The sequence below is a fragment of the Pseudophryne corroboree genome, chromosome 8 (assembly GCF_028390025.1).
Source record: "Pseudophryne corroboree isolate aPseCor3 chromosome 8, aPseCor3.hap2, whole genome shotgun sequence".
NCBI lineage: Eukaryota > Metazoa > Chordata > Amphibia > Anura > Myobatrachidae > Pseudophryne > Pseudophryne corroboree.
Window position 1 is genome coordinate 146,527,937 of NC_086451.1, and position 25,814 is coordinate 146,553,750.

General features: G+C 44.1%; 1 protein-coding gene across 1 annotated transcript in view; it reads right to left on the reverse strand.

The window, feature by feature from the left end:
- The window catches only part of FAAH2 (fatty acid amide hydrolase 2), a 376,430-nt gene that overhangs the window by 111,016 nt on the left and 239,600 nt on the right, over window positions 1–25,814 (reverse strand). The window contains exons 6-8 of the mRNA XM_063936990.1: window positions 9,391–9,508; window positions 8,803–8,922; window positions 8,031–8,130 (exon numbers count right to left, since the gene is read on the reverse strand). Coding sequence (XP_063793060.1) covers window positions 8,031–8,130; window positions 8,803–8,922; window positions 9,391–9,508 — 338 coding nt within the window. The remainder of the gene's footprint in view (window positions 1–8,030; window positions 8,131–8,802; window positions 8,923–9,390; window positions 9,509–25,814) is intronic.

Consider the following 25,814-nt stretch of genomic DNA (forward strand, 5'->3'; position numbering starts at 1 on the left):
CTAAAACTGAGGTCTGGAGGAGGGGCATAGAGGGAGGAGCCAGTTCACACCCAATGAATAGTTTTTAGAGTGCCCATGTCTCCTGCGGATCCCGTCTATACCCCATGGTCTTGATGTCGTCCCCAGCCTCCTCTAGGACGTATGAGAAACTTAAAATCCTGATTCATGCTCCTTACATTATTTGTCCATTTTCATCCTTATAGTAATGCCCCTTTGACAATATGCCACACACCGTAATGCCCATTACACATTATGCCACACATCATAATGTCCATTATACCATGACACACCATAATGTCCATTACACTATTTGCCACAGACATAATACCCATTACATATTACTGTATGTCACACCGTAATGCCCATTACACATTATGTCACACATCATAATGCCCATTACACTATTTGCCACACACGGTATTGCCCCACACCGTAATGCCCATTACATATCATGCCACAAACCGTAATGGCCATTTCACGTTATGCCACACACCACAATGCCCATTACATGTTATGCCACACAGTTATGCACACACACAATAGTGCTCCTTACAAATTATGCCCCACAGTAAGGTTTCTAGTTACTTTAAAACTATCTGCTCGTTGTTAGGGGTCTCATGCTCTGGGTTCCATGCTCATTGCCAGTGTTTTCCCTGCTCATTGCCAGGGGTCTCATGCTCGTTGCCAAGGATTTCATGCTCGTTCCCAAGGGGTTTTCCTGCTTGCTGCCAGGTGTCTCCTGCTCATTGCCAAGGGGGTTTTCTGATCGCTGCCAGGGGTCTTAGCTTGCTGCCAAGGGGTTTCCTGCTTATTGCCAAGGGGTTTCCCTGCTCGCTGCCAGTGGTCCCATGCTCGTTGCCAAGGTGTTTGCTGCTCATTTCTAAGGATTTTGGTGCTCTGCAGGGAGCTCCGAGAGCAGCAAGGATATTTGCAGTGTAAAAAAAGCCCACCCAAAATGGCTGCTGTGGAGCAGGAGACAGGCGCTAAAGGTCCTACTTGACCTCTAACTTCTGTTTCCTGCTCCGTGGTGGCCATTTTGGATGGGCTTTTTTTTTTTTTTACACAGCAGACTTCCCCGTTGCTCCCGTAGCTCCCACGCCACTATGGGGGCTGCGGAAGCTATTTGTGTGCAGCACCTGCACCCGTTCACACCCGTCCAAATACAGTGGCCTGGACGTTCCTGGCGATGTCATTTCAAAAAAATAAGAATTTACTCACCGGTAATTCTATTTCTCGTAGTCCGTAGTGGATGCTGGGAACTCCGTAAGGACCATGGGGAATAGACGGGCTCCGCAGGAGACTGGGCACTCTAAAAGAAAGATTAGGTACTATCTGGTGTGCACTGGCTCCGCCCTCTATGCCCCTCCTCCAGACCTCAGTTAAGGAAACTGTGCCCGGAAGAGCTGACACAACAAGGAAAGGATTTGGAATCCAGGGTAAGACTCATACCAGCCACACCAATCACACCGTACAACTTGTGATAACCATACCCAGTTAACAGTATGAACAACAACTGAGCCTCAGTAACAGATGGCTCATAACAATAACCCTTTAGTTAAGCAATAACTATATACATGTATTGCAGAGAGTCCGCACTTGGGACGGGCGCCCAGCATCCACTACGGACTACGAGAAATAGAATTACCGGTGAGTAAATTCTTATTTTCTCTGACGTCCTAGTGGATGCTGGGAACTCCGTAAGGACCATGGGGATTATACCAAAGCTCCCAAACGGGCGGGAGAGTACGGATGACTCTGCAGCACCGCATGAGCAAACTCAAGGTCCTCCTCAGCCAGGGTATCAAACTTGTAGAACTTAGCAAACTTGTTTGACCCCGACCAAGTAGCAGCTCGGCAAAGCTGTAAAGCCGAGACCCCTCGGGCAGCCGCCCAAGAAGAGCCCACCTTCCTTGTGGAATGGGCTTTCACCATTTTGGATGCGGCAATCCAGCCGCAGAGTGAACCAGCTGAATCGTGCTATAGATCCAGCGAACAATAGTCTGCTTCGAAGCAGGAGCGCCAACCTTGTTGGCTGCATACAGAATAAACAGCGAGTCAGACTTTCTGACTCCCGCCTTTCTGGAAACATAAATTTTCAAAGCCCGGACTACGTCCAGCAACTTGGAATCCTCCAAGTCCCTAGTAGCCGCAGGCACCACAATAGGCTGGTTCAAATGAAACGATGATAACACCCTAGGAAGAAATTGGGGACGAGTCCTCAATTCTGCCCTGTCCATATGGAAGATCAGATAAGGGTTTTTACATGACAAAACCGCCAATACTGACACACGCCTAGCCGAAGCTAAGGCCAATAGCATGACCACTTTCCACGTGAGATATTTTAGCTCCACGGTCTTAAGTGGCTCAAACCAGTGGGATTTCAGGAAAACCAACACAACGTTAAGATCCCAAGGTGCCACCGGTGGCACAAAAGGAGGCTGAATATGCAGCACCCCCGGAACAACGTCTGAACTTCAGGCAGTGAAGCCAGTTCATTTTTAGAGAAAATGTATAGGGCCGAAATCTTGACCTTTATGGATCCTAATTTTAGGCCCATAGTCACTCCTGACTGTAGGAAGTGCAGGAATCGACCCCGCTGGAATTCCTCTGTAGGGCCTTCCCGGCCTCACACCAAGCAACCTATTTTCGCCATATACAGTGAAAAAGTCTTGCTGTCACGTCTTTCCTAGCCTTTATCAGCGTAGGAATAACTGCATCCGGATTGCCCTTTTCCGCTAGGATCCGGTGTTCAACCGCCATGCCGTCAAATGCAGCCGCGGTAAATTTTGGAACAAACAGGGCCCCTGTTGCAACATGTCCTGTCTGAGAGGCAGAAGCCCCGAGTCCTCTGAGAGCATATCCTGCAGCTCCGGGTACCGAGTCCTTCTTGGCCAATTCGGAGCAAAGAATATTGTTTTCACTCCTCCTTTTATTACAATTCTCAGCCCTTGGGTATGAGAGGAAGAGGAGGGAATACAGAGACCGACTGGAACACCCACGGTGTTACTAGTGCGACCACAGCTATCACCTGAGGGTCCCTTGACCCGGCGTAAAACCTTTTTTAGCTTTTTATTGAGGTGGGACGCCATCTAGTCCACCTTAGGCAGTTCCCATCAATTTGCAAACTGCGTGAAGACTTCCTGATGAAGTCCCCACTTTCCCGGGTGGAGGTCGTGCCTGCTGAGGAAGTCTGCTTCCCAGATGTCCACTCCCGGAACGAACACTGCTGACAGTGCGCTTACTTGATTCTCTGCCCAGCGAAGAATTCTGGTGGCTTCTACCCTCGCCACCCTGCTCCTTGTGCCGCCTTGGCGGTTTACATGAACCCCTGCGGTCTGACTGGATCAGAACCGGTTGGTCGCGAAGCAGGATCTCCGCTTGACTTAGGGCGTTGTATATGGCTCATAGTTCCAGGATATTGATGTGAAGGCAAGTCAGTTGACTTGACCACAGACCTTGAATATTTCTTTCCTGTGTAACTGCCCCCCCACCCTCGGAGGCTTGCATCCGTGGTCACCAGGATCCAGTCCTGAATGCCGAATCTGCGGCCCTCGAGAAGGTGAGCACTCTGCAGCCACCACAGGAGAGACACCCTGGCCCTGCGGAATAGGGTGATTATAACCGATGCCTCTGAAGAGGTGATCCGGACCACTTGTCCAGTAAGTCCCATTGGAAGGTCCTCGCATGGAACCTGCCTAAGGGGATGGCCTCGTATGATGCCACCATCCTTCCCAGGACTCGAGTGCAGTGATGCACTGACACCTGTTTTGGTTTTAATAGATTCCTGACCAGTGTCATGAGCTCCTGAACTCTCTCTATCGGGAGATAACCCTTTTCTGGTCTGTGTCTAGGATCGTGCCTAGGAGAGGCAGATGAGCTGTAGGAAACAACTGCGACTTTGGAATATATAGAATCCAGCCGTGTTGCCGTTACACTTCCAGAGAAAGTGATACGCTGTTCAGCAACTGCTCTCTTGATTTTGCTTTTATGAGGAGATCGTCCAAGTACGTGATAATAGTGACACCTTGCTTCCGCAGGAGCACAATCATATCCGCCATTACCATGGTGAATATTCTCGGGGCCGTGGAGAAACCAAACGGCAACATCTGAAATTGGTAATGACAATCCCGTACCGCAATTCTGAGGTACGCCTAATGAGGTGGATAAATGGGGACCTGAAGGTATGCATCCCTTATGTCCCGATTCACAATAAAGTCTCCCCCTTTTTAGGCTTGCACTGACCGCTCTTAGCGATTCCATCTTGAACTTGAACCTTCTCAGGTATATATTCAGGGATTTTTAATTCAATATGGGTCTGACCGAACCGTCTGGTTTCGGGATTACAACATGGTCTAATAATAACACCCTCTTGTTGAAGGAGGGGACCCTTGACCACCACCTGTTAAAGATATAATTTGTGAATTGCAGATAACACTGGCTCCCTCTCTTGGGGGGAAGCCCGCAGGGCCATCGGTGAGGGGGCATCTTCTCACAGTCCAGCTTGTATCCCTGAGACACAATATCTATTGCCCAGGGATCGAACAGGGAGTGAACCCACTTGTGGCTGAACTTACGAAGGCGTGTCCCCACCGGGCCTAGCTCCGCCTGTGGAGCCCCAGCGACATTGGTGGATTTTTGTAGGGGCCGGGGAGGACTTCTGTTTCTGGGAACTAGCTGCCCGGCTCTGACAAGAAAGGACGCCCCTCAGACTTTCTTGTTTCTTTATACGAAAGGCTGCATTTAATAATGTCGTGCTTTCTTAGGCTGTGCAGGAATATAAGGCCAACTAGCAGAATTACCAGCTATAGCTGTGGAGACCAGGCCCGAGAACCCTTCTCCACACAATCCTCAGCCTTCCATATGCCTCTTAAGTCGGCATCATCTGTCCAATGCATATTCTACAGGACACGTCAAGCAGAGATCGACATAGCTTTGACTCTAGGACCCAGTATACTCATGTCTCTTTGGGCATGCTTTATAACTATATATCTATCACTTAAGACAGCATCTTTAATATATTTATATTGCATACTAGGGTCTCATCTCTGCTGATAAGGTACCTGTCCACGCTGCCACAGCGCTATAAACCCATGCCGACACAATCGCCGGTCTGGGTAGTATACTAGAATGTGCACGCTATCTGCAGGATCCCTGAGAATAGCAAGTGCTACCGTCTGTGCAAACAGGACACCCCAGGGGAAGATTCTCAACATATCCTGGCCCTAGTGGGGGAAGGATACAGCCTGAGAATTCTCTTGTGGGAAGCTGCCGTCTCTTGTCTGGAGATTTCCGCTCTTTTTCCTCATGAGAGGAGGGAAATTTACCTCAGCATTCTTCCCCTTGAACATGTGTACTCTCGTGTCAGGGACAGATGAGTCATCAGTGATATGCAAATCATCTATTATTTCAATAATCATATATTGAATACCTTATAGCCATCTTGGCTGTAACTTTGCATTATCGTAGTCGACAGTGGAGTTAAACTCCATGTCGATACCAGTGTTTGTTATTATGGATAGTGAGCATTGAGATACTCTGAAGGTCTCTGTGACATAGGGACAGACATGGGTAGATTTCCTGTCTGTTCCCTAACCTTTTGTGCAATAAATTCACCTTAGCACTTACACATATCCAAACAGGTGTCGGCGTTGTCGATGGAGACACCCTCTCACACACATATCCGCTCTATCACCTCCTTAGAGGAGCCTTTTACCTCAGACATGTCGACACACGCGTACCGACACACCACACACACAGGGGATGCTCTATTTGAGGACAGTTCCCCCACAAGGCCCTTTGGAGAGACAGAGAGAGAGTATGCCAGCACACACCCCAGCGCTATATAACCCAGGGATTACACTACAACTCAGTGTTTACCCAGTAGCTGCTGTATATACAAATTTTTGCGCCTAAATTTATGTGCCCCCCCCTCTCTTTTCACCCTTTGTGTACCAGGATACTGCCGGGGAGAGCCTGGGGAGCTTCCTTCCAGCGTAGCTGTGAAGAGAAAATGACGCTGGTGTGCCGAGGAAGAAGGCCCGGCCCCCTCAGCGGCAGGCTTCTGTCCTGTTTCTGACTAAAAATGGCGGGGGGTTTACACATATACAGTTTTCCAGACTGTATTATGTGTATATAATGCCAAAAGGTATACTTATTGCTGCCCAGGGCGCCCCCCCCCAGCGCCCTGCACCCTACAGTGACCGGAGTGTGTGGTGTGCAGTGGGAGCAATGGCGCACAGCTGCAGTGCTGTCCGCTACCTTAATGAAGACCGGAGTCTTCTGCCGCCAATTTTATCTCCTTCTTCTGTCTTCTGGCTCTGCAAGGGGGACGGCGGCGCGGCTCCGGGAACGGACGATCGAGGTCAGGCCCTGTGTTCGAACCCTCTGGAGCTAATGGTGTCCAGTAGCCTAAGAAGCACAAGCTAGCTGCACGCAGGTAGGTTTGCTTCTCTCCCCTCAGTCCCACGTAGCAGTGAGTCTGTTGCCAGCAGATCTCACTGAAAATAAAAAACCTAACAAATACTTTCTTTCTAGCAAGCTCAGGAGAGCCCACTAGGTGCATCCAGCTCTGGCCGGGCACAGATTCTAACTGAGGTCTGGAGGAGGGGCATAGAGGGAGGAGCCAGTGCACACCAGATAGTACCTAATCTTTCTTTTAGAGTGCCCAGTCTCCTGCGGAGCCAGTCTATTCCCCATGGTCCTAACGGAGTTCCCAGCATCCACTAGGACGTCAGAAAAAGACCCTCGGGAATGGTGTTCCAGAGCATTCTGACCGAAAAAATAACTATATATATATATATATATATATATATATATATATATATATATATGATCACATAGCCCGGCACTCCCCTGGTAAGTTCCGACAATAGAATGGACAAAAAGTTGCGGCACTCAGGGTCTTGTGTAGATGCAATATATTGTTCAAAAGTTACATCAGATTAAAGCATATGACATTTAGAGAAAAAATATTAAAATGATAAAAGCAATAATTTAATTCTTAAAAAATACCAGACACACAATACATACATATAAAACAAACACTTTAGATATACATTTGCAATAAACACTTGAAAATAGCAAAAAGGAAAAAAAAAGGAGGACAGATGAAACTACTATTCACCTCAGCAGCACTGCACAGTACACTAATGACTACAGCCCTACACTGTTTCTGTCAGCCGATTACAATAAAAATAGCTTTATTATACAAATACATGGAACAACATGGCTGCCGGGTGAGAGAGTAAGACAAAGGAATGCAGCAACACCAATCAGACCTTGTGATAACGTTATACAGGTAAAAAATGAAATGGTCAGGTAAACTGACCTTTCATATATTAGTTTGGGCACATAGCTGCCATCTGCCTAACAGCGACAGCGAAAAGGGGAGGGAAGCTATGTGCACCCCGGCATTTAGCACACATACAGACTATGATACATTCAGAGAAATGGTAACTGCTGCACTTAACATATGCAGTTGCCGGTTTCTCACCTAATGCACCTTCATACAGCTACACCCATATTCATCTTATAACTGTAATTTAAATATGTTTTGGTAAACAGCTAAAATAACAAAAATTGTGTCACTGTCCAAATATATAAGGACCTAACTGTATATGATTTAGAAACACTATACAATACATCAATACCAGTTGGCAAAAGTGTTTACAGTGCCAAATTCCACTGTAACACATGCAATATTGGGCACACAGTTAATTTCCCACCTGTCAGGATCCCAGCAGTCAAAATACCGATGCCGGAATCCCGACACCCGTTGAAATGCCGGCGGTCGGAATCCCAGCCGCCACCCAGAATCCCCACTTCGGTGGTGGTCCACGCAACCATCCGAGGAGGAATAGATTAGTGTGGCGACCAAAGATCGCTACTGGGCCCAAAGCGCGGCAAGCGCAGCGAGCCCACAAGGGGACACGCTGCGCTCGAGGTCGGGATTACGGCATCAGTATTTTCACCGCCGGGATCCCGACAGTCGGGATTTCATACTGAATCCTAATATTGGCGTTACTTCTTACCTAATGCTGGTATAGTGTGTGGTGATAGACCTATCATCCATTTTAGAAGTTCAAAACTTGGCCACCAACGTTTCCCATTAGACATCAAATGTGTAAAGCTCTGAGGGAAGAGAGACAATCGGTAGTGTAGATAAACCATAATGCTGAAAAACAAAAACTTTTTAAACACAGAATAAAGCGTAAAAATGTAAACACAATGGAGCGAATGCAGAGTTTTATCTATTTTGTATTGGTATAAAATATGCAAATTGATTCTGAAACAGTCCGTAAGCATATGCAGATTTGCTTAAATCTGACTCTTGCTCCTACTCCGGACTACTAAAACAAGACGGTGGAGGGAAGGTGTATTGGCTGAATACAATAAGGGCGTGTTCGTGTAGTTGCAAAAACATGCAGAGCCACACAGAGATAAAGTACATATACTACAGTATATCAATTACTTATGCTTGAGGGCAGGTGCAAATGCTCTCAAATCCATGATCACCAGACCTAGCTAATCGCTTCTTTATTGCTTGTGCATATACTGTACTGTATCATATTAATTTGTGTTAGTATTTTAGGACATTTTGTTCAAGGGAAGGAAAGATATACCTGTTGTATTTCAGAGATTATTTTATTTTATTTAAATCTTATAATAAATGAGTATCTTGTTTTCAAAACAAAAGTGAAAAAATGTGTCTGTTAAGTGTATCTGAACTATGCCTGAAATAAAGTGGCACATGGGCTACTGGTGTAGACCTGCACATATTTTGCGATCTGCAGAACACTTTACCTCTTCTTTGCTCGCACCAGATGACATAGCAGCTGACCAGATCTGAAAAGAATAACGCATGTTGTATATACTGATGGGTTGGACGCTGACTCCAAACTCAGTCTCTAAATGTGTGACCACCTGAAAAGTAATTTACAGTTTAGAAAATAGTTTAAGCATGCCACATAATTAATTTTAACAATGTTTTATTTTTATAACATTTTAGTTAAACAATAAATGAACAGGGTGGAAATCTGTTAAAGACAAGTTCATCTGTGCACTAAGTAATGAGGAATTTTGGTGTAATTGAGTAATTGGCAAGAGGTAAAAGCAATGGTGGGATGAATATCCATGGACTTCAGATATAAATGGATGCCAAGAGGATCATCATAAGCTAGCCACCTTTTTATTTCTTCCAGTCACATGCAAAGCATTTCGGTTTTTCAGCATTATTTGATGTATTTAATGCTGCAGTTTATCACAGGTATACCATTATCTACAAATGCAAGCTTTTACAACACAAAATCTAGCAAAATTTCAATCATGTAATAGAACATAGGAATCTGTGATAACTAGTATTGGCTCAAACTGTTCAATCCCATCTCTTACCCGCCTTTGTGCTTGGACCAATTCTTCATCCATAGGAGACACAAACATACAACCCCCATCATTTTTCATGTAAAAGAACTTCAGATTGTGCAAAGACACTTCCTGATCAAGAGACAACCTAGAAAAAAGACCACAAAATTGAAATAGACTTCATAATGAAACAATGAAGAAAAAATGAAAATACATTTAAGAGACATACACGACTTGGTTGCAACTGAAGTTAATAAACTGTCACACAGTGGACTCAGAGACACTCCTACAACACATGCTGCTATAACTTCATTGGCTGGCATGTCTCCGCTGGCCAGAGTTCTAAAAGTAGACATGCTGTGACAAGCTACTACCTGAGTGTGTTTGGCTTTTCTCCTGAAGCCAGCGATGCATGGCCGCTGCCATGTTAGTTTGTTCAGCTGACTCTGGGTAGTTTTCACATGACCTGTAGCACCAATGATTGTTCAGAACACCCTTTTTAAACCTCTCAATAGCACCTGCTCATTACTAGTACAACTTGTACTTTACCTATTCCTGTCTCCAGCAGTTAGCAGCTGTTTCCTGGCTTCTCATGTTTGTGTACACTAGTGTCCCTAAGCTCTCCAGTTCCTAGCTGTGTGCTACAAGTCTCCTATTGTTCAGTACTCAGCGCTATTCTATTACACCAGTGTTCTTCTTTGCCTGCAGTGTGCATTTGCTGTAACTCTGCAGTGCCAGTACAGTCTATATGTAACAGTCTATATGTACAGTCTATATGTAACCCTTGGTCTAGGTATTCGGTGTAGGATTAGTGCCTCCACCCAAGCTAAATGACTGAGTCGATAAGTTGTTATAGTGGGCTAGCTTGGGAGAACCCACGTTATATATTTTTGGGTCTAACGGCAATTGGGTATAAGGGGTTGACTTCCTGTAACTGACAAACCTCTGTTTATATTACAGGAGACAGTGTATCACTCACAACTATCTACGGGTCATATTATGGTAAGTATTAACACTTTATTCAGTCAAAACAAACATCACCGGTTTAAATTATCAATGCCTATACAAAAGCAACTGCATGCATGTACAAAAAATATACCTCGGTACCTTGAAAAATATTATGAGCTCATAAGTTGTTACCTTAAATACCCGGGTATTCTTTTACTCAAAGTCTTAATACTCAACTAATATAAATCTTTCCCGATTATGTCGCCCTCTGAATTGCTTATATATCGGCAGAGGGGTTTTCTTGTAATTCCATACACTAGGAGAAATCTTTGAAATTTAATTCCACGACTACAGTCTATGTCGAGGTTTTCTTATTCCTAAGGCCCTTTCACTTGAGCGACTGCGGGGGAAAATGTCCAAAATGTCCCTAATCGTATCACTTCTATTCAGGGTTAAATAATAGAACCGCAGCCTGCGCAGTAAATTTCCATCACACGGGTATCTTGTTACGATTCTCTTGGACTCCTTGTTGCAGATTGTAATCAACACAGGCAATGACAGGGATGGCACTTTCCAAGTTTAAGTACATCCGAGCCTTTAGAGTTAGTCCACTCCTCCTTCCTTAGCCCTCCAGCTATACCATGTATACACCCCCGTGAATGACCATAGTATGCAACTCCTAGGGGTCTGGTTACAGTCTTGAAGGGAGTTGTGTGGCATATGCATACTACTCTTCTTCTACAAGCTGGTGTTCCTATCCCCACAGTCCTCTGGCTTTGCTGGAGCTAAAGATAAAGCAGCCCTCTCTACTCTTTTACAGCGGGAGTACCTCGCTGCGTCCAAATGAGCCGGCTTCACTGTCCCCTCAGATAAGTAAGGGTGCCTGCCCCCTTTAAATCCCTATAGTCAATATCTGGACGGCTGGGGGTGAGGGGTCTACTTCTGGACGATCCGCTACTGCTATGAATGGCACTATAGAGAACTCCTCTGCTCGCCCTGATTACTGTAGTGTAAGGGCTAGGTCACTCACAATTCATGCTGCTTCCAGGGATTAGGTTCAGTGTCACTGTCAGGGGGGTGGATCTTGGTCAAACTCCCCTCCTGCTGGGCAGCTCTGGCCCTCGGCTCCCCCAGTCACTCGGTTTCACTGGCGGTGAGGGGGCGGCGCAGCTACTCCAGCACCTCCTTCCACTGTAACTGCCGCTGCCTGTAGTATCTGACCGCTGCGCTTCCCCAGCGCTCCGGTCTCAGGATCCTCAGCTGTGCTGTCCAGGGACACTCTCCCTTCGGTAAGCCGGATGAATGCTCACACTCCCCTGCTCACCGTTTGTGCAGCCGCGGCGGGTCCCGTCTCTCTCCTTCCCGCTCCGTCCTCTTCTCCTGCGCCACCAACCGACCTCTCCCCTCGCTCGCGGTTCTTACCCCCCGGACCTCCGGCCACCACGCGCCCCTTTTTCAACCGAGGCCAGCCAGCATCCTCACGCGGACCCTATCTGCACCCATACAAAGCGTGCAGTACATATAATAACACATGCAGTTCATCAATACTTTAAATAAAGAAGACAGGGACTACCAATATTTACTCTGTGTATAAATTACTATCATAGCAGGCAGTTCTGACTAAAAGTAATATCATCTATTACACTCTCCCCCTGGTGATTCCACTATCACTATCAGTGGAGATCACAATTATATTTTCCCGTATCCGATCCGAAATAAGGCCAGGACAATACTATTCCAGAATGATACACCAAGGGAATTTTTTTGGGGACTCCTAACTCGTCATGAGTCAAAATTTTAGGAGGCCTACGCTCCCATTGTGGTCGGGGTGTCTTAATACTATCCATCCCTCCCGATGTACCATCGTCTCTGAGAGCCAAGCCAGTGAACTGATCAGGATACAAATCAACCCCCTCCCATTCCTCATGACTCTGATTCAGCATCCAATCTTTTTCAGGAACCTTGGATGGTTCCATGTCACTGCTTTGAACACTCGCCTGTTCCCCACTGTCTGTAGCAGGAAGTGAGTCTTTATAATAATATCCAGAAGCTAATGATTCCCCATAACTACCAGTTATATCTAGCTCATCATCTTCTTCTCCTTTCGTTTCCACTGCCGAGGACATGTTGGGAAGATTAGTCACCCGTCTCAGTGGTGACCCCACCCCTTCATTCTCCCATCTCATGTCCTGCGCAATTGGGAACAAATGATGTTGATGGTAAGTTAATATGGGACCCATTTTACCCACGGGTCTAAGTTGATAAACCGGAAGGTTGGATAGTTGTTTCACCACCAGATAAGGGTCTGACTTCCACCGGTTATTAAGTTTCTGTCGTCGACGGGATCCTAACCATTTTAGCAATACTCGATCTCCTGGTAGCAAGCGTTGTTCCTTCACCTGAGTATCATATTGAATTTTATTTCTCTCCCCCAGCTTCCTAGCCTCCTGCTGTGCTAGCTGATGGGCCTCTTTCAGATGGTGTCTCAGCCGTTTTATGTATTAGCTATGAGATGGGATAGTTGACGCAGATGGCTTCGTCCCCAAACTAACGTTAATTGGTAACCGCGCTTCTCTGCCGAACATTAATAAATATGGGGGAAACACTGTGGCATAATTTCTGGTACAGTTGTACACGTGTACCAAATGAGCTATATACTGCTTCCAGTGATGTTTTCTTGTAGACCCTAAGGTGCCCAACATGTTCAATAAAGTCCGTGGGCACCTTAGGGTCTACAAGAAAACATCACTGGAAGAAGTATATAGCTGGTACTCGCTGATTAGGCGTTACATAGGCCTGTGAATACCGTGTGAAATGGTCAGTGATAACTAAAATATTACTGTCCTTCCCATCAGGTCCTTCTAGGGCAAGGAAATCGATGCATACCAAATCCAAAGGGCCCGAACTGACAATATTTACCAGTAACGCAGCTTTTTCTGGTAAGGTCTTTCGCATGACGCAATTCCCGCAGGTCCTACAATACTTTTCTATGTCTTGGTTCATGAGTGGCCAATAAAACCTATCATGAATCAGGGTTTGCATTTTTTCGTAACCCAGGTGTCCATGATCATCATGCAAAGAACGCATCACCTGCATTCTATACTTTTCAGGCAGTACTAGTTGTAACTTATAAGTGCCATCATCTTTTTGTGTACGGCGATATACTACTCCTTGGAGTACTGTCAATTTCTTCAACTGCCGGGCTAACACTTTTGACTTGAAAGACATATCTAATATAGGTCGTCCATGTACTGCCGAGCATCCTAACCTTTGCAGAATAGGCAATAGTTCAGGATCAGATTCTTGCTCTCTAGCCATTCACTTGGAGTTTACCACCTCCAGTCCATTCATATCGGCTTTACTTAGCTGGCAATACAATGGCGGTAGGACCAGGTCGGATACTCCCATTGACGCTATGGCTGGACTGTTTGATTGACACAGTAGCGTAACTTGGTGACACAGTCCTTTTACTGTAGCCGCAGGTACTTCTATCCATTCATCAGAGTGATGATCCTCCATTGAATGAGGCCGTCGTGATAGAGCATCCGCCTCTATGTTGGTGACTCCAGGCCGATACTTGACGATGAAATCATAATTAGACAAGGCAGCCAGCCACCGATGACCCGTGGCATCCAGTTTTGCAGTAGACTGAATGTATGTTAGAGGGTTGTTGTCTGTATGTACGATGAAGGGAACCCCATACAGATAGTCGTGGAATTTGTCCACTATAGCCCATTTTAGTGCCAAAAACTCTAGTTTGTGGACAGGGTAATTCTTCTCCCCCACTGACAATCCCATACTTATATAAGCGATGGGCTTTAATTGACTGTCTTGTACTTGATATAAGACTCCCGCTATTCAATGCATAAGAAGCGTCAATATGTACTTCATAAGGCAACATGGGGTTGGCATAGGCCAATACCGGCGACTTCACCAAACTCTGTTTTAGTCGATTAAATGCTTCGTCACATGCGGAATCCCATCTCTCTCCAAAGGGCTCACTAGGTTTGAAGTATCCTCCTTCCTTCTTTCGCGACACTGCCTGTTTCTTGCTACTTGGCGGATATCCTTTAGTCAGTTCAGTCAATGGTCGAGCAATGGTAGAATAATGTGGTACGAATTTTCGGTAGTATCCACAAAATCCAAGGAACGACCGAAGATCTTGAGGATTATCTGGTCTAGGCCAATTCTGTACTGCGGCCATTTTATCCGGGTCGGTGGATATACCATTTCGACTGACAATATGTCCTAAGTATTTAACCACTGACTGACAAAACTTGCACTTCTCTACCGATAGCTTCAATCCCCTGGCTTGGAGACGATCTAGTACTTTGAGTAGCCGTTCATTATGTTCTTCCAACGTCCGTCCGAATACGATGACATCATCCAGATACACCAACACTTCGCGATAACACATATCCCCAACATTTTTTTCCATCATTCGTTGAAATGTGGCTGGGGCGCCTTTGATACCTTGAGGCATTTTGAGAAATTTGAAAAACCCTATTGGGCATATAAAGGCAGTCTTACATCTATCTTCTGCGGCCAAGGGTATCTGATAATAACCACTTCGAAGGTCCAATACCGAAAACCATTGACTCCCTTGCAAGCAGTCTAATGCTTCCTCGATCTTGGGCACGGTATATTGATCCGGAATCGTTCGATTATTTAACGTGCGATAGTCGATACAGAGTCGAATGTCTCCTTTTTTTCTTCCGGGCCACCACTATAGGTGATGCATATGGACGGAGTCAATTATTACTTGCTTTTCAAGTAACCCCGTAGATGTTTTCTCACATTGTCGAAATCTGCGGGTGCAAGTCGTCTTGATCTTTCTCTGAAAGGGGCATCATTATTCAACTTAATAGAATGTTCCACCCCATGTGCTGTACCTATGTCCCATTCTCCGCGAGAGAACACGGATTCCCGTTGCAGAAGTCGCTCCATCAACTTGGATTTACTTTCAGAGTCTATATCACTGCCCTGAAGGCATGGTTCCCATATATGAGGCTCTTTAGCTTCTTTTATTCCTGAATTATCGTCTTGCTCAGATGTTGGTAGACCTCCGTTCATCTGATTATTTATACAATAACAGTCTAGGGGACTCTCAAGAGGAAGTCCTTGCACCTGCCGGTCGCTCCATTCCCGGAGTGTCTTGAAAAGATTGGTATTAGTACCCACTATTACAGGTAATTTCTAGAGATGTGCACCGGAAATTTTTCGGGTTTTGTGTTTTGGTTTTGGATTTGGTTCTGCGGCCGTGTTTTGGATTCGGACGCGTTTTGGCAAAACCTCCATGAAAAATTTTTGTCGGATTCGGGTGTGTTTTGGATTCGGGTGTTTTTTTTTTCTTTTTTCAAAAACCCCTCAAAAACAGCTTAAATCATAGAATTTGGGGGTCATTTTGATCCCATAGTATTATTAACCTCAATAACCATAATTTCCACTCATTTCCAGTCTATTCTGAACACCTCACAATGGGGGTAATTCCAAGTTGATCGCAGCAGGAATTTAGTTAGCAATTGGGCAATACCATGTGCACTGCAGGGGAGGTAGATTTAACATGTGCAGAGAGAGTTAGATTTGGGTGGGGTGTGTTCAATCTGCAATCTAATTTGCAGTGTAAAAATAAAGCAGCCAGTATTTACCCTGCACAGAAATAAAATAACCCACCCAAATCTAACTCTCTCTGCACATGTTAAATCTGCCTCCCCTGCAGTGCACATGGTGTTGCCCAATTGCTAACTAAATTCCTGCTGCGATCAACTTGGAATTACCCACAATATTATTTTTAGTCCTAAAATTTGCACCGAGGTCACTGGATGACTAAGCTAAGCGACCCAATTCGCCGGCACAAACACCTGGCCCATTTAGGAGTGGCACTGCAGTGTCAGACAGGATGGCACTTAAAAAAATTAGCCCCCAAACATCACATGACGCAGAGATAAATAAAAAATAAAAAAGAGGTGCAAGATGGAATTGTCCTTGGTCCTTCCCACTCACCCTTATGTTGTATAAACAGGACATGCACACTTTAACAAACCCATCATTTCAGCCACAGGGTCTGCCACACGACTGTGGCTGAAATGACTGGCTGGTTTGGGCCCCCACCAAAAAAGAATTCGTCCCCACTGGAATCCACCATCTCCGGTCCCTGTGTACTTTCTGGAGGCAATTGCTGGTGAATGTCTCCACGGAGGAATTGATTATAATTAATTTTGATGAATATCATCTTCTCCACATTTTCTGGAAGTAACCTCGTACGCCGATTGCTGACAAGGTGACCGGCTGCACTAAACACTCTTTCGGAGTACACACTGGAGGAGGGGGGGGGGCAACTTAGGTAAAATAAAGCCAGTTTGTGCAAAAGCCTCCAAATTGCCTCTTTTTCCTGCCAGTATACGTACCTACTTGGATGCGGTCACTCATATAATCATCCACCATTCTTTCAATGGTGACAGAATCATATGTAGTGACAGCAGACGACATGTCAGTAATCGTTGGCAGGTCCTTCAGTCCGGACCAGATGTCAGCACTCGCTCCAGACTGCCCTGCATCAACGCCAGCGGGTGGGCTCAGAATTCTTAGCCTTTTCCTCGCAGCCCCAGTTGCGGGAGAATGTGAAGGAGGAGCTGTTGATGGGTCACGTTCCGCTTGACTTGACAAGTGTCTCACCAGCAGGTCTTTGCACCTCTGCACACTTGTGTCTGCCGGAAAGAGAGACACAACGTAGGCTTTAAACCGAGGATCGAGCACGGTGGCCAAAATGTAGTGCTCTGATTTCAACAGATTGACCACCCATGAATTCTGGTTAAGCGAATTAAGGGCTCCATCCACAAGTCCCACATGTCTAGCGGAATCGCCCCGTTTAAGCTCCTCCTTCAATCTCTCCAGCTGCTTCTGCAAAAGCCTGATGAGGGGAATGACCTGACTCAGGCTGGCAGTGTCTGAAATGACTTCACGTGTGGCAAATTCAAAGGGTTGCAGAACCTTGCACAACGTTGAAATCATTCTCCACTGCGCTTGAGTCAGGTGCATTCCCTCTCCTTTGCCTATATCGTAGGCAAATGTATAGGCTTGAATGGCCTTTTGCTGCTCCTCCATCCTCTGAAGCATATAGAGGGTTGAATTCCACCTTGTTACCACCTCTTGCTTCAGATGATGGCGGGGCAGGTTCAGGAGTGTTTGCTGTTGCTCCAGGCAATTCTTCGGGCCACCGACAGCATCTCTTGCATGCCCCTGTCGTTTTTAAAAAAATTCTGCACCACCAAATTCAATGTATGTGCAAAACATGGGACGTGCTGGAATTTGCCCACATGTAATGCACGCACAATATTGGTGGCATTGTCCGATGTCACAAATCCCCAGGAGAGTCCAATTGGGGTAAGACATTCTGCGATGATGTTCCTCAGTTTCCGTAAGAGGTTGTCAGCTGTGTGCCTCTTATGGAAAGTGGTGATACAAAGCGTAGCCTGCCTAAGAACGAGTTGGCATTTGCGAAATGCTGCTACTGGTGCCGCCGCTGCTGTTCTTGCTGCGGGAGGCAATACATCTATCCAGTGGGCTGTCACAGTCATATGGTCCTGAGTCTGCCCTGCTCCACTTATCCACATGTCCGTGGTTAAGTGGACGGTGGGTACAACTGCATTTTTTAGGACACTGGTGACTCTTTTTTTGACGTCTGTGTACATTCTCGGTATAACCTGCCTAGAGAAGTGGAACTTAGATGGTATTTGGTACCGGGGACACACTAACTCAATAAATTGTCTAATTCCCTGTGAATTAACGGTGGATACCGGACACACGTTTAACACCACCACAGCTGCCAAGGCCTGAGTTATCCGCTTTGCAGCAGGATGACTGCTGTGATATTTCATCTTCCTCGCAAAGGACTGTTGGACAGTCAATTGCTTACTGGAAGTAGTACAAGTGGTCTTCCGATTTCCCTTCTGGGATGACAATCGACTCCCAGCAGCAACAACAGCAGCGCCAGCAGCAGTAGGCATTACACTCAAGGATCCATCGGAGGAATCACAGTTAGGAGAGGACTCGTCAGACTTGCCAGTGACATGGCCTGCAGGACTATTGGCGTTCCTGTCTAAGGAGGAAATTGACACTGAGGGAGTTGGTGGTGTGGTTTGCAGGATCTTGGATACAAGAGGAAGGGATTTAATTGTCAGTGGACTGCTTCCGCTGCCACCCAAAGTTTTTGAACTTGTCAATGACTTCTGATGAATGCGCTCCAGTTGACGTATAAGGGAGGATGTTCCTAGGTGGTTAACGTCCTTACCCCTACTTATTACAGCTTGACAAAGGCAACACACGGCTTGACACCTGTTGTCTGCATTTCTGTTAAAATAATTCCACACCGGGACTTCCGGTTCCGGTCTAATGCTGTGAAGTAGCATCACAGCAGGGCTCCGATAACCCCCGACTACAGTGTCAATATAACGACTGCTTTGCAGTCTCCACAGGGCGCCTAAACCTGACAACACTTAATTGCAGTGTTACGAGTGGAGCCGTTAACAGGAGACAGCGCTTCTGACCTCCGCCATCCAGCCGCGTGATTCCCCTGCACGCCCCTTCAGAGAGCGGAACGAGTGGAACTGAAAGCCGGAGACGGCTGTTACGAGCCAGCGTCTTCTAGCCGGGTATGTACTCCGGGGACTTGATAAATGACTAGCGGGTCTGCTGCTCGCAGAGCTGTCTGTAAGAAACGGCTAATACGTGTTGCCGTCACACAGCTGGGTGTATTCTTCAGAGACGCCGCCATTATCTAACCGGGGCCACTTGTTCTGAGCTGTTACCAGGAAATAGCTTATACGTGCTGAAGCTACTTACCTGAGAGGAATATTATAAACTTTTCTGGGACGCTGCCAGCTCAAGTATAGCTCTCACTACATGCAAGGCTCTGATTATTGATAAATAGCACGGACCTGTGCTGGGCTGTTGTTGGTTAGCAGACATTTATCTCTTAAGTTCAACTCTGCACAAGTTTATTTTCCCTATACATCATACAGAGGGATTAAATAGCTGATTTGAACTGCTCTCACTACCCTTCCTATTCTACTACGACTAATGGACCGCTTTTTGTCCCCCAGTATTCCAGTGAAAACACCCACATCTTCACTCCCTGTATGGCAAGAGAAACGCAGAGCCAACACTGCTATGGCCCCCGGCATCACTACCCCCCCTTCTTCTCCAGCTCCCAAGAAATTAATAGCACCACAAACTTTCTCCAGTACGTCATTGAGTGCTCGGTCTCCTGATTCACCAATAACATACTCAGACCTGACGGAAGCTATAACGCAAGCCATGACTCCATTACTATCTAAGGCGGTTTCTGATATTTCTCTTCAATTGCAACATGTTTCACATAAAGTCTCCGTTAATGAGAACAGAATTGGAGGTCTTTGTCATGATATGGCTGAAGCTCAAGGATGTATTAAACGCCTTGAAAAAGATAACTATCAGCTCTGGATGAAGTTAGATGACGCAGAAAATAGATCAAGAAGAAATAATATTAGACTGGTCGGACTACCAGAATCGGTTAAGGGAGATGATCTCGCCCAATTTGTAAGATCTACTTTACCCGACTTACTAGGCATCACTGCATCTTGTAAAGATCTAGTTATTGAACGTGTGCACCGTGTAGGTCCTCCTCCTCGCTCCCCTAATGGGCGTCCGCGTGTCACCTTATTTAGATGCCTCAACTACCTTCACAAAGTTGCCATTTGGACAGCATCAAGAAAACTTCGTTCCATTCAATGGGAAAACAATCGATTGCTAATATTCCAAGATTTCTCAGCCGAACTAACGAGAGCTCGGAAAGCCTTCAACCCCATTTGCACGAAATTAGTATCTGATAAACGTCGCTTCTCCATCCTTTACCCGGCCAAACTTCGCATTTATGATGGAGATAAACACATCGATTTCACCAATCCAGAAGATGCAGCTGCATTCCTTCGTGAAGAATCTACAGAACAACACGTGGACATCTCAGATGTTCCCACGGACACAGTTACTTGATTCCTTGTTTTGCTCTAAGAGTTGTTGATATCTCTCCATGACTCCTTCATATTTCTACCGATGTCAGATGTTTATTCATATTCAGATAAGTTGCTTCAATGATTTTCTTTCTGCTTTAGTGTCTTAATCCCATAGTTTATATAATCTTTTATCTACATGGGGTTGCTTTTTACACTTATAGATATTTTGTTTCTATACTAAATATCTAGGTGTATGATTATATACCCTTTTTATGTTAATTTTTTATAGATGGCAAAGTATTACTATTTTTCTCTTTACCTGCTAGCATAGCTCTCCTATATTGCTATGCTCTATTTTACCCAGATACTAGTGTCGGGAAGTTATCTGGAGTGTTGCACCGGATAAGAATATATGCATATTCATAATACTGTTTTCTTACTTTATTTACTATTCGGAAACCTGTTTGCTTGTCAAACTTCTTTCATGTTTCATGTTATTGTTCCCACAAATTACTCCTATGACCCTCCCCTTCCTATCCCCATTTCCAGCCTCCTGATTCTGATCTATGCTAAGCTTCTCTACAACACACTATTGTCACTTTATACCCCTTCTTGGTTTATAAATGATTGATCTAAAAGTTGGGACGTTGAATGTTGGTGGTATCAATTCGCCGGCTAAACGCAGTAAAATCCTTTTATATTTAACTAAATCCACTATTAGTATCGCTTTTTTACAGGAAACTCACCTAACACAACAAGAATCCTTGAAATTGCAGATGTCACATTGGTCTCTCATAGCGGCCGCTCCATTTAACTCTAAATCTAGAGGAGTTGCTCTATTAGCAAAACGTAACCTTAGTATCCAAGTCCTCTCCTCTGATATAGATCCTAATGGCCGCTTTCTAATTGTCAAATTATCTATCAATTCCTGTGCCTTTACCTTCTGCAATATATACGCTCCAAATGTATATAAGAAAACCTTCTTCCAGATGCTCCTAGTTAAATTGACTCCCTATATCAATGATAATCTTGTTTGTGGGGATTTTAATTTAATTTCTTCCTCTTACCTAGACCGTTCCAATGTTTCCAAAACACCCCATCACTTGCCTAAACTTGGAATTCCTCATTTCTCTGATAGCTTGCAATTAATTGATATTTGGCGTGCACTTCACCCTCTCGAAAGAGAATTTTCTTGCCATTCCTCTGCACGATACCTTCTCCAGAATAGACTACATGTTTATTTCACAATATTTATTTCCTACTGTAACTGATTCTGCCATTGAGTCTATTGTTATTTCTGACCATGCATTGCTATGGTTCTCCTTCATGTTACGACCGAAACATACTTCGACTCCTTAATGGAGATTCCCATCCCATTTGTCTAACTCGGCCAAATTCTGTGATTCCCTGAAAGGAGCGTGGGATTTTTTCTATTTCTCGAATAAAACACACTCTGAAACAGACCCTCCCTTATTTTGGCAAACCGCCAAATCAGTACTTAGAGGTGATATTATTTCATACTCTACTGCCCTAAAGAAAAAGTATGCTCAGTCATACTTAGAAATACAACGCTCCCTTTCTGATGCTTATCAAGCTTTCAAAACATGCCCCTCATCAACTACGAAATCTACATATTTAACGTTGAAACTTCAATTTAACGAATTTCTCTCTTCAATGGGTGATAAATATAAATTCAAAGTTGACTTTCGCTTCCATAAATTTGGAAATAAAGTGGGTAAGCTCCTTACAAACATTTTAAAAGGCTCCTCCTCTCCCATGATGGTTCATCCTTTAAAACTCCCGGATGACTCCCTAACTAATGATCCCCAATGCATAGCTGATATCATGAAGACATTTTACGAAACTCTTTATTCTGCTCCTGACTCTCCCTCGAATGAGGCGTCTCAATCCTGGTCTTTTCCTCATTTACCTCAGATCCCTCCTGATTTTCTTAATTCCCTTTCTGCACCAATCACTTTGGAAGAAGTTCGTTTTACTGTTAAACACTTAAAACCTAACAAAGCCACTGGGCCCGACGGTTTTTCAAGTGAATTTTATAAATTACTATTAGATAAAATCGATGTGCATCTTTTGGCATTGTATAATTCCATACTTCACTCTAAGACCCTCCCCTTATATTTTAATAGTGCCACAATAAAAGTTCTTTTAAAGCCGGGTCGCGATTCTTCTCTTCCAACCTCCTATTGCCCTATCTCTCTATTAAATTTAGACTATAAAATCTTAACAAAAATCTTAGCAGACCGTCTTAAATTTTCTCTTCCTCACATTGTTCATCCAGACCAAACTGGATTCATTTGGGGCCGTCATTCTGTAACTAATGTGCGTAAAGTGCTTTCGGTAATTCATCATTCAGCGACATTTCCCTCTTCTACTCACAATATCATTCTAGCTTTAGACGCAGAAAAGGCCTTTGATCTTTTGACTTGGTCTCACCTTTTTAAATCCCTACAGCTCTTTGGCTATCCTCCCTCCTTTATTTCCCTTATACAGACGTTGTACACCTTACCTGTTTCTCAACTTTATTGTAACGGCTATCTTTCCACTCCTTTCACTGTTTTTCGGGGCACCCGTCAGGGATGTCCTCTTTCCCCACTACTCTTCGCTTTAGCTATCGAACCCCTTGCAATATCTATTCGAAATTCCCCTAACATTCGTGGTATCCCAGTCAGTGATGTTACTTTAAAACCTGCTCTCTACGCAGATGACATGTTACTATTCTTATCCAACCCCTCCACTTCACTTCCTTCATTATTTTCTTTAATATCTAACTTTGGTGCTCAAGCAGGCTTTAAGATAAACACCTCGAAATCAGAAATTCTAAATATATCTGATCCAAGTACTTTCACATTACTTTCGTCTGATTCTTTTTTTCTATCTTTACTTAAAAAAGACATTAAATATCTCGGTCTCCGTGTTCCTTTAGATCTCTCTTTTTTATACAGACGCAATTATACACCAATTCTTTCTAAAATATATTCACTTTATGATTCATGGATGAATTTGCCATTATCAATTTTAGGTCGGGTAGCTGTTGTTAAATGCATTATTTTTCCTAAAATTTTGTACTTGCTACAAATGCTACCGATTGGTCTTTCTGTCTCAGATCTGAAACGATTTGATCAGCTTACCTCAAAATTTTTATGGCAAAGTAAACGTCCTAGAATTGCGCTTCATAAATTACAAACTCATAGGTCGACTGGAGGTATGTCACTTCCAAATCTAAAACTATATACTTTAGCTACTCATTTTAGGTACATTTCCGATTGGTTGCTCTCTAAATCCTCCTACACTTCGCTCCCTTTAGATTTAGCTTTATTTAGCCCATACTCTCCTAGTGCCCTCCTTCATTCCAAGAAATGTGACATTCCCACTCATATCCTACATCACATTATGTTTCATGACACTTATTCAGCTTGGTTAATTATTAATAAAAAACTAACGAGAAATCCTACTTCTTCGCCATACAATACACTTTAGGGCAACCCTTCATTTTACCCATCACTTCATAACCCGATTTTCCTCACTTGGAAAGATAAAGGTCTATCTCTCACCTCACAGGTCTTTGACCCTGGAGGAAATATTTTGACTTTTTCGGCTCTTCAGAAACAACACCTTTTACAAACCTCTAATTTCTTCATGTTTTTACAAGCTCGACATTTCGCCCTATCTTTAGACCCCAACACTAGGACTTCATGTTCTACTGAACCCATTACTTCTCTTTTACGCTCACTTATTACTACCCCCTACCGAACTAAATATCTTTATTCTATTCTTTTACCTAATTCCAACACTAAACCATGGCAATTACTGATGTTATCATGGCAATCTGATATCTCTGAAGTCGATTCCACCTTGATACTTACGACACATTGTCATAGGAATCTCAAATATTTAAACTCTTCATATCTTCAGGAAGTACACTGGAAAACTTTACACAGAGCATACATTTCCCCTGCACAAAGACAACATATCTCTCCGGACACTTCCAACGCACGTTTGAAATGCCATCTTTCTCATGCTTCTTTTTTCCACTGTTTTTGGGAATGTGGTAAGATAAGGAAATTCTGGAATAAGGTAATTTCTTTTCTAAATTCTTTATTCTCTTCACAAGTTTTCCCTGATCCACTAGCCTGTTTATTTGCGAACTTCAAAAACTGGTTTCCCAATTCTGCTCTTACTCCTCATATCCCGTTGTTGGTGACCATTGTGACACTTGCAAAGAAAATTATTCTTATACATTGGATTTCTTCTTCTTCCCCTACCTTACAAGAACTTAAATTTAAATTACTTCAACTTCTCTTTTTTGATCAAAATAACTCTTTCCCTGATATTGACAAACATGTAGAAAAATTTTATGCTAAATGGTCTCCCTTTTTACAAACCTTAGATCTGCCCACTCAGGATCGTATTATGAAAATCTATGAAAACACAGAATGGCATTTAATACGTACTCTTGCTTCTTCTTAATATCACCTTGACCTTCATTCACTTTGTACTCATACCTACACTTTTTATTTTTTATTGTAATGGATATTTTCTTTTTACTCAAGATCAGACGCATCCCCCCCCCCTCCCTACCTTCCTCCCCTGTCACCCCCCCCCTTTTCTCTTATCTTCATTATAGTTGTTATTACTATTTATGAGACATCAATATGTTTGAATCCTCATTTATAGATTACCTTGTTTCACATTTGTTGCTGCTTCCTATTAGAATACTTAAATTCTTAATGATTGTGGTAACGTATGAATCATTAATGTATATCTGGATTCTCTATTTTGTATTGTTCTTTATTACTACTTCTCTGGTATTGTATACACCTCTATTTTAAATAATAAAAAATTGTATTGAAAAAATAATAATAATAATTCCACACCGAAGAGGTGATTTTTTTTGTAATTTGACCAGGCATGTCAATGGCCATATTCATCCAACGGACAACAGGTGTCTCCCCGGGTGCCTGACTTAAACAAACCACCTCACGATCAGAATCCTCCTTGTCAATTTCCTCCTCAGCACCAGCAACACCCATATCCTCATCCTGGTGTACTTCAACAGTGACATCTTCAATTTCACTATCAGGAACTGGACTGTGGGTGCTCCTTCCAGCACTTGCAGGGGGCGTGCAAATGGTGGAAGGCGCAAGCTCTTCCCGTCCAGTGTTGGGAAGGTCAGGCATCGCAACCGACACAATTGGACTCTCCTTGGGGATTTGTGATTTCGAAGAATGCACAGTTCTTTGCTGTGCTTTTGCCAGCTTAAGTCTTTTCTTTTTTCTAGTGAGATGATGAGTGCTTCCATCCTCATGTGAAGCTGAACCACTAGCCATGAACATAGGGCAGGGCATTAGCCGTTCATTGCCACTCCGTGTCGTAAAAGGCATATTGGCAAGTTTTCGCTTCTCCTCAGACGCTTTTCATTTCGATTTTTGGGTCATTTTACTGAACTTTAGTTTTTTGGATTTTACATGCTTTCTACTATGACATTGGGCATCGGCC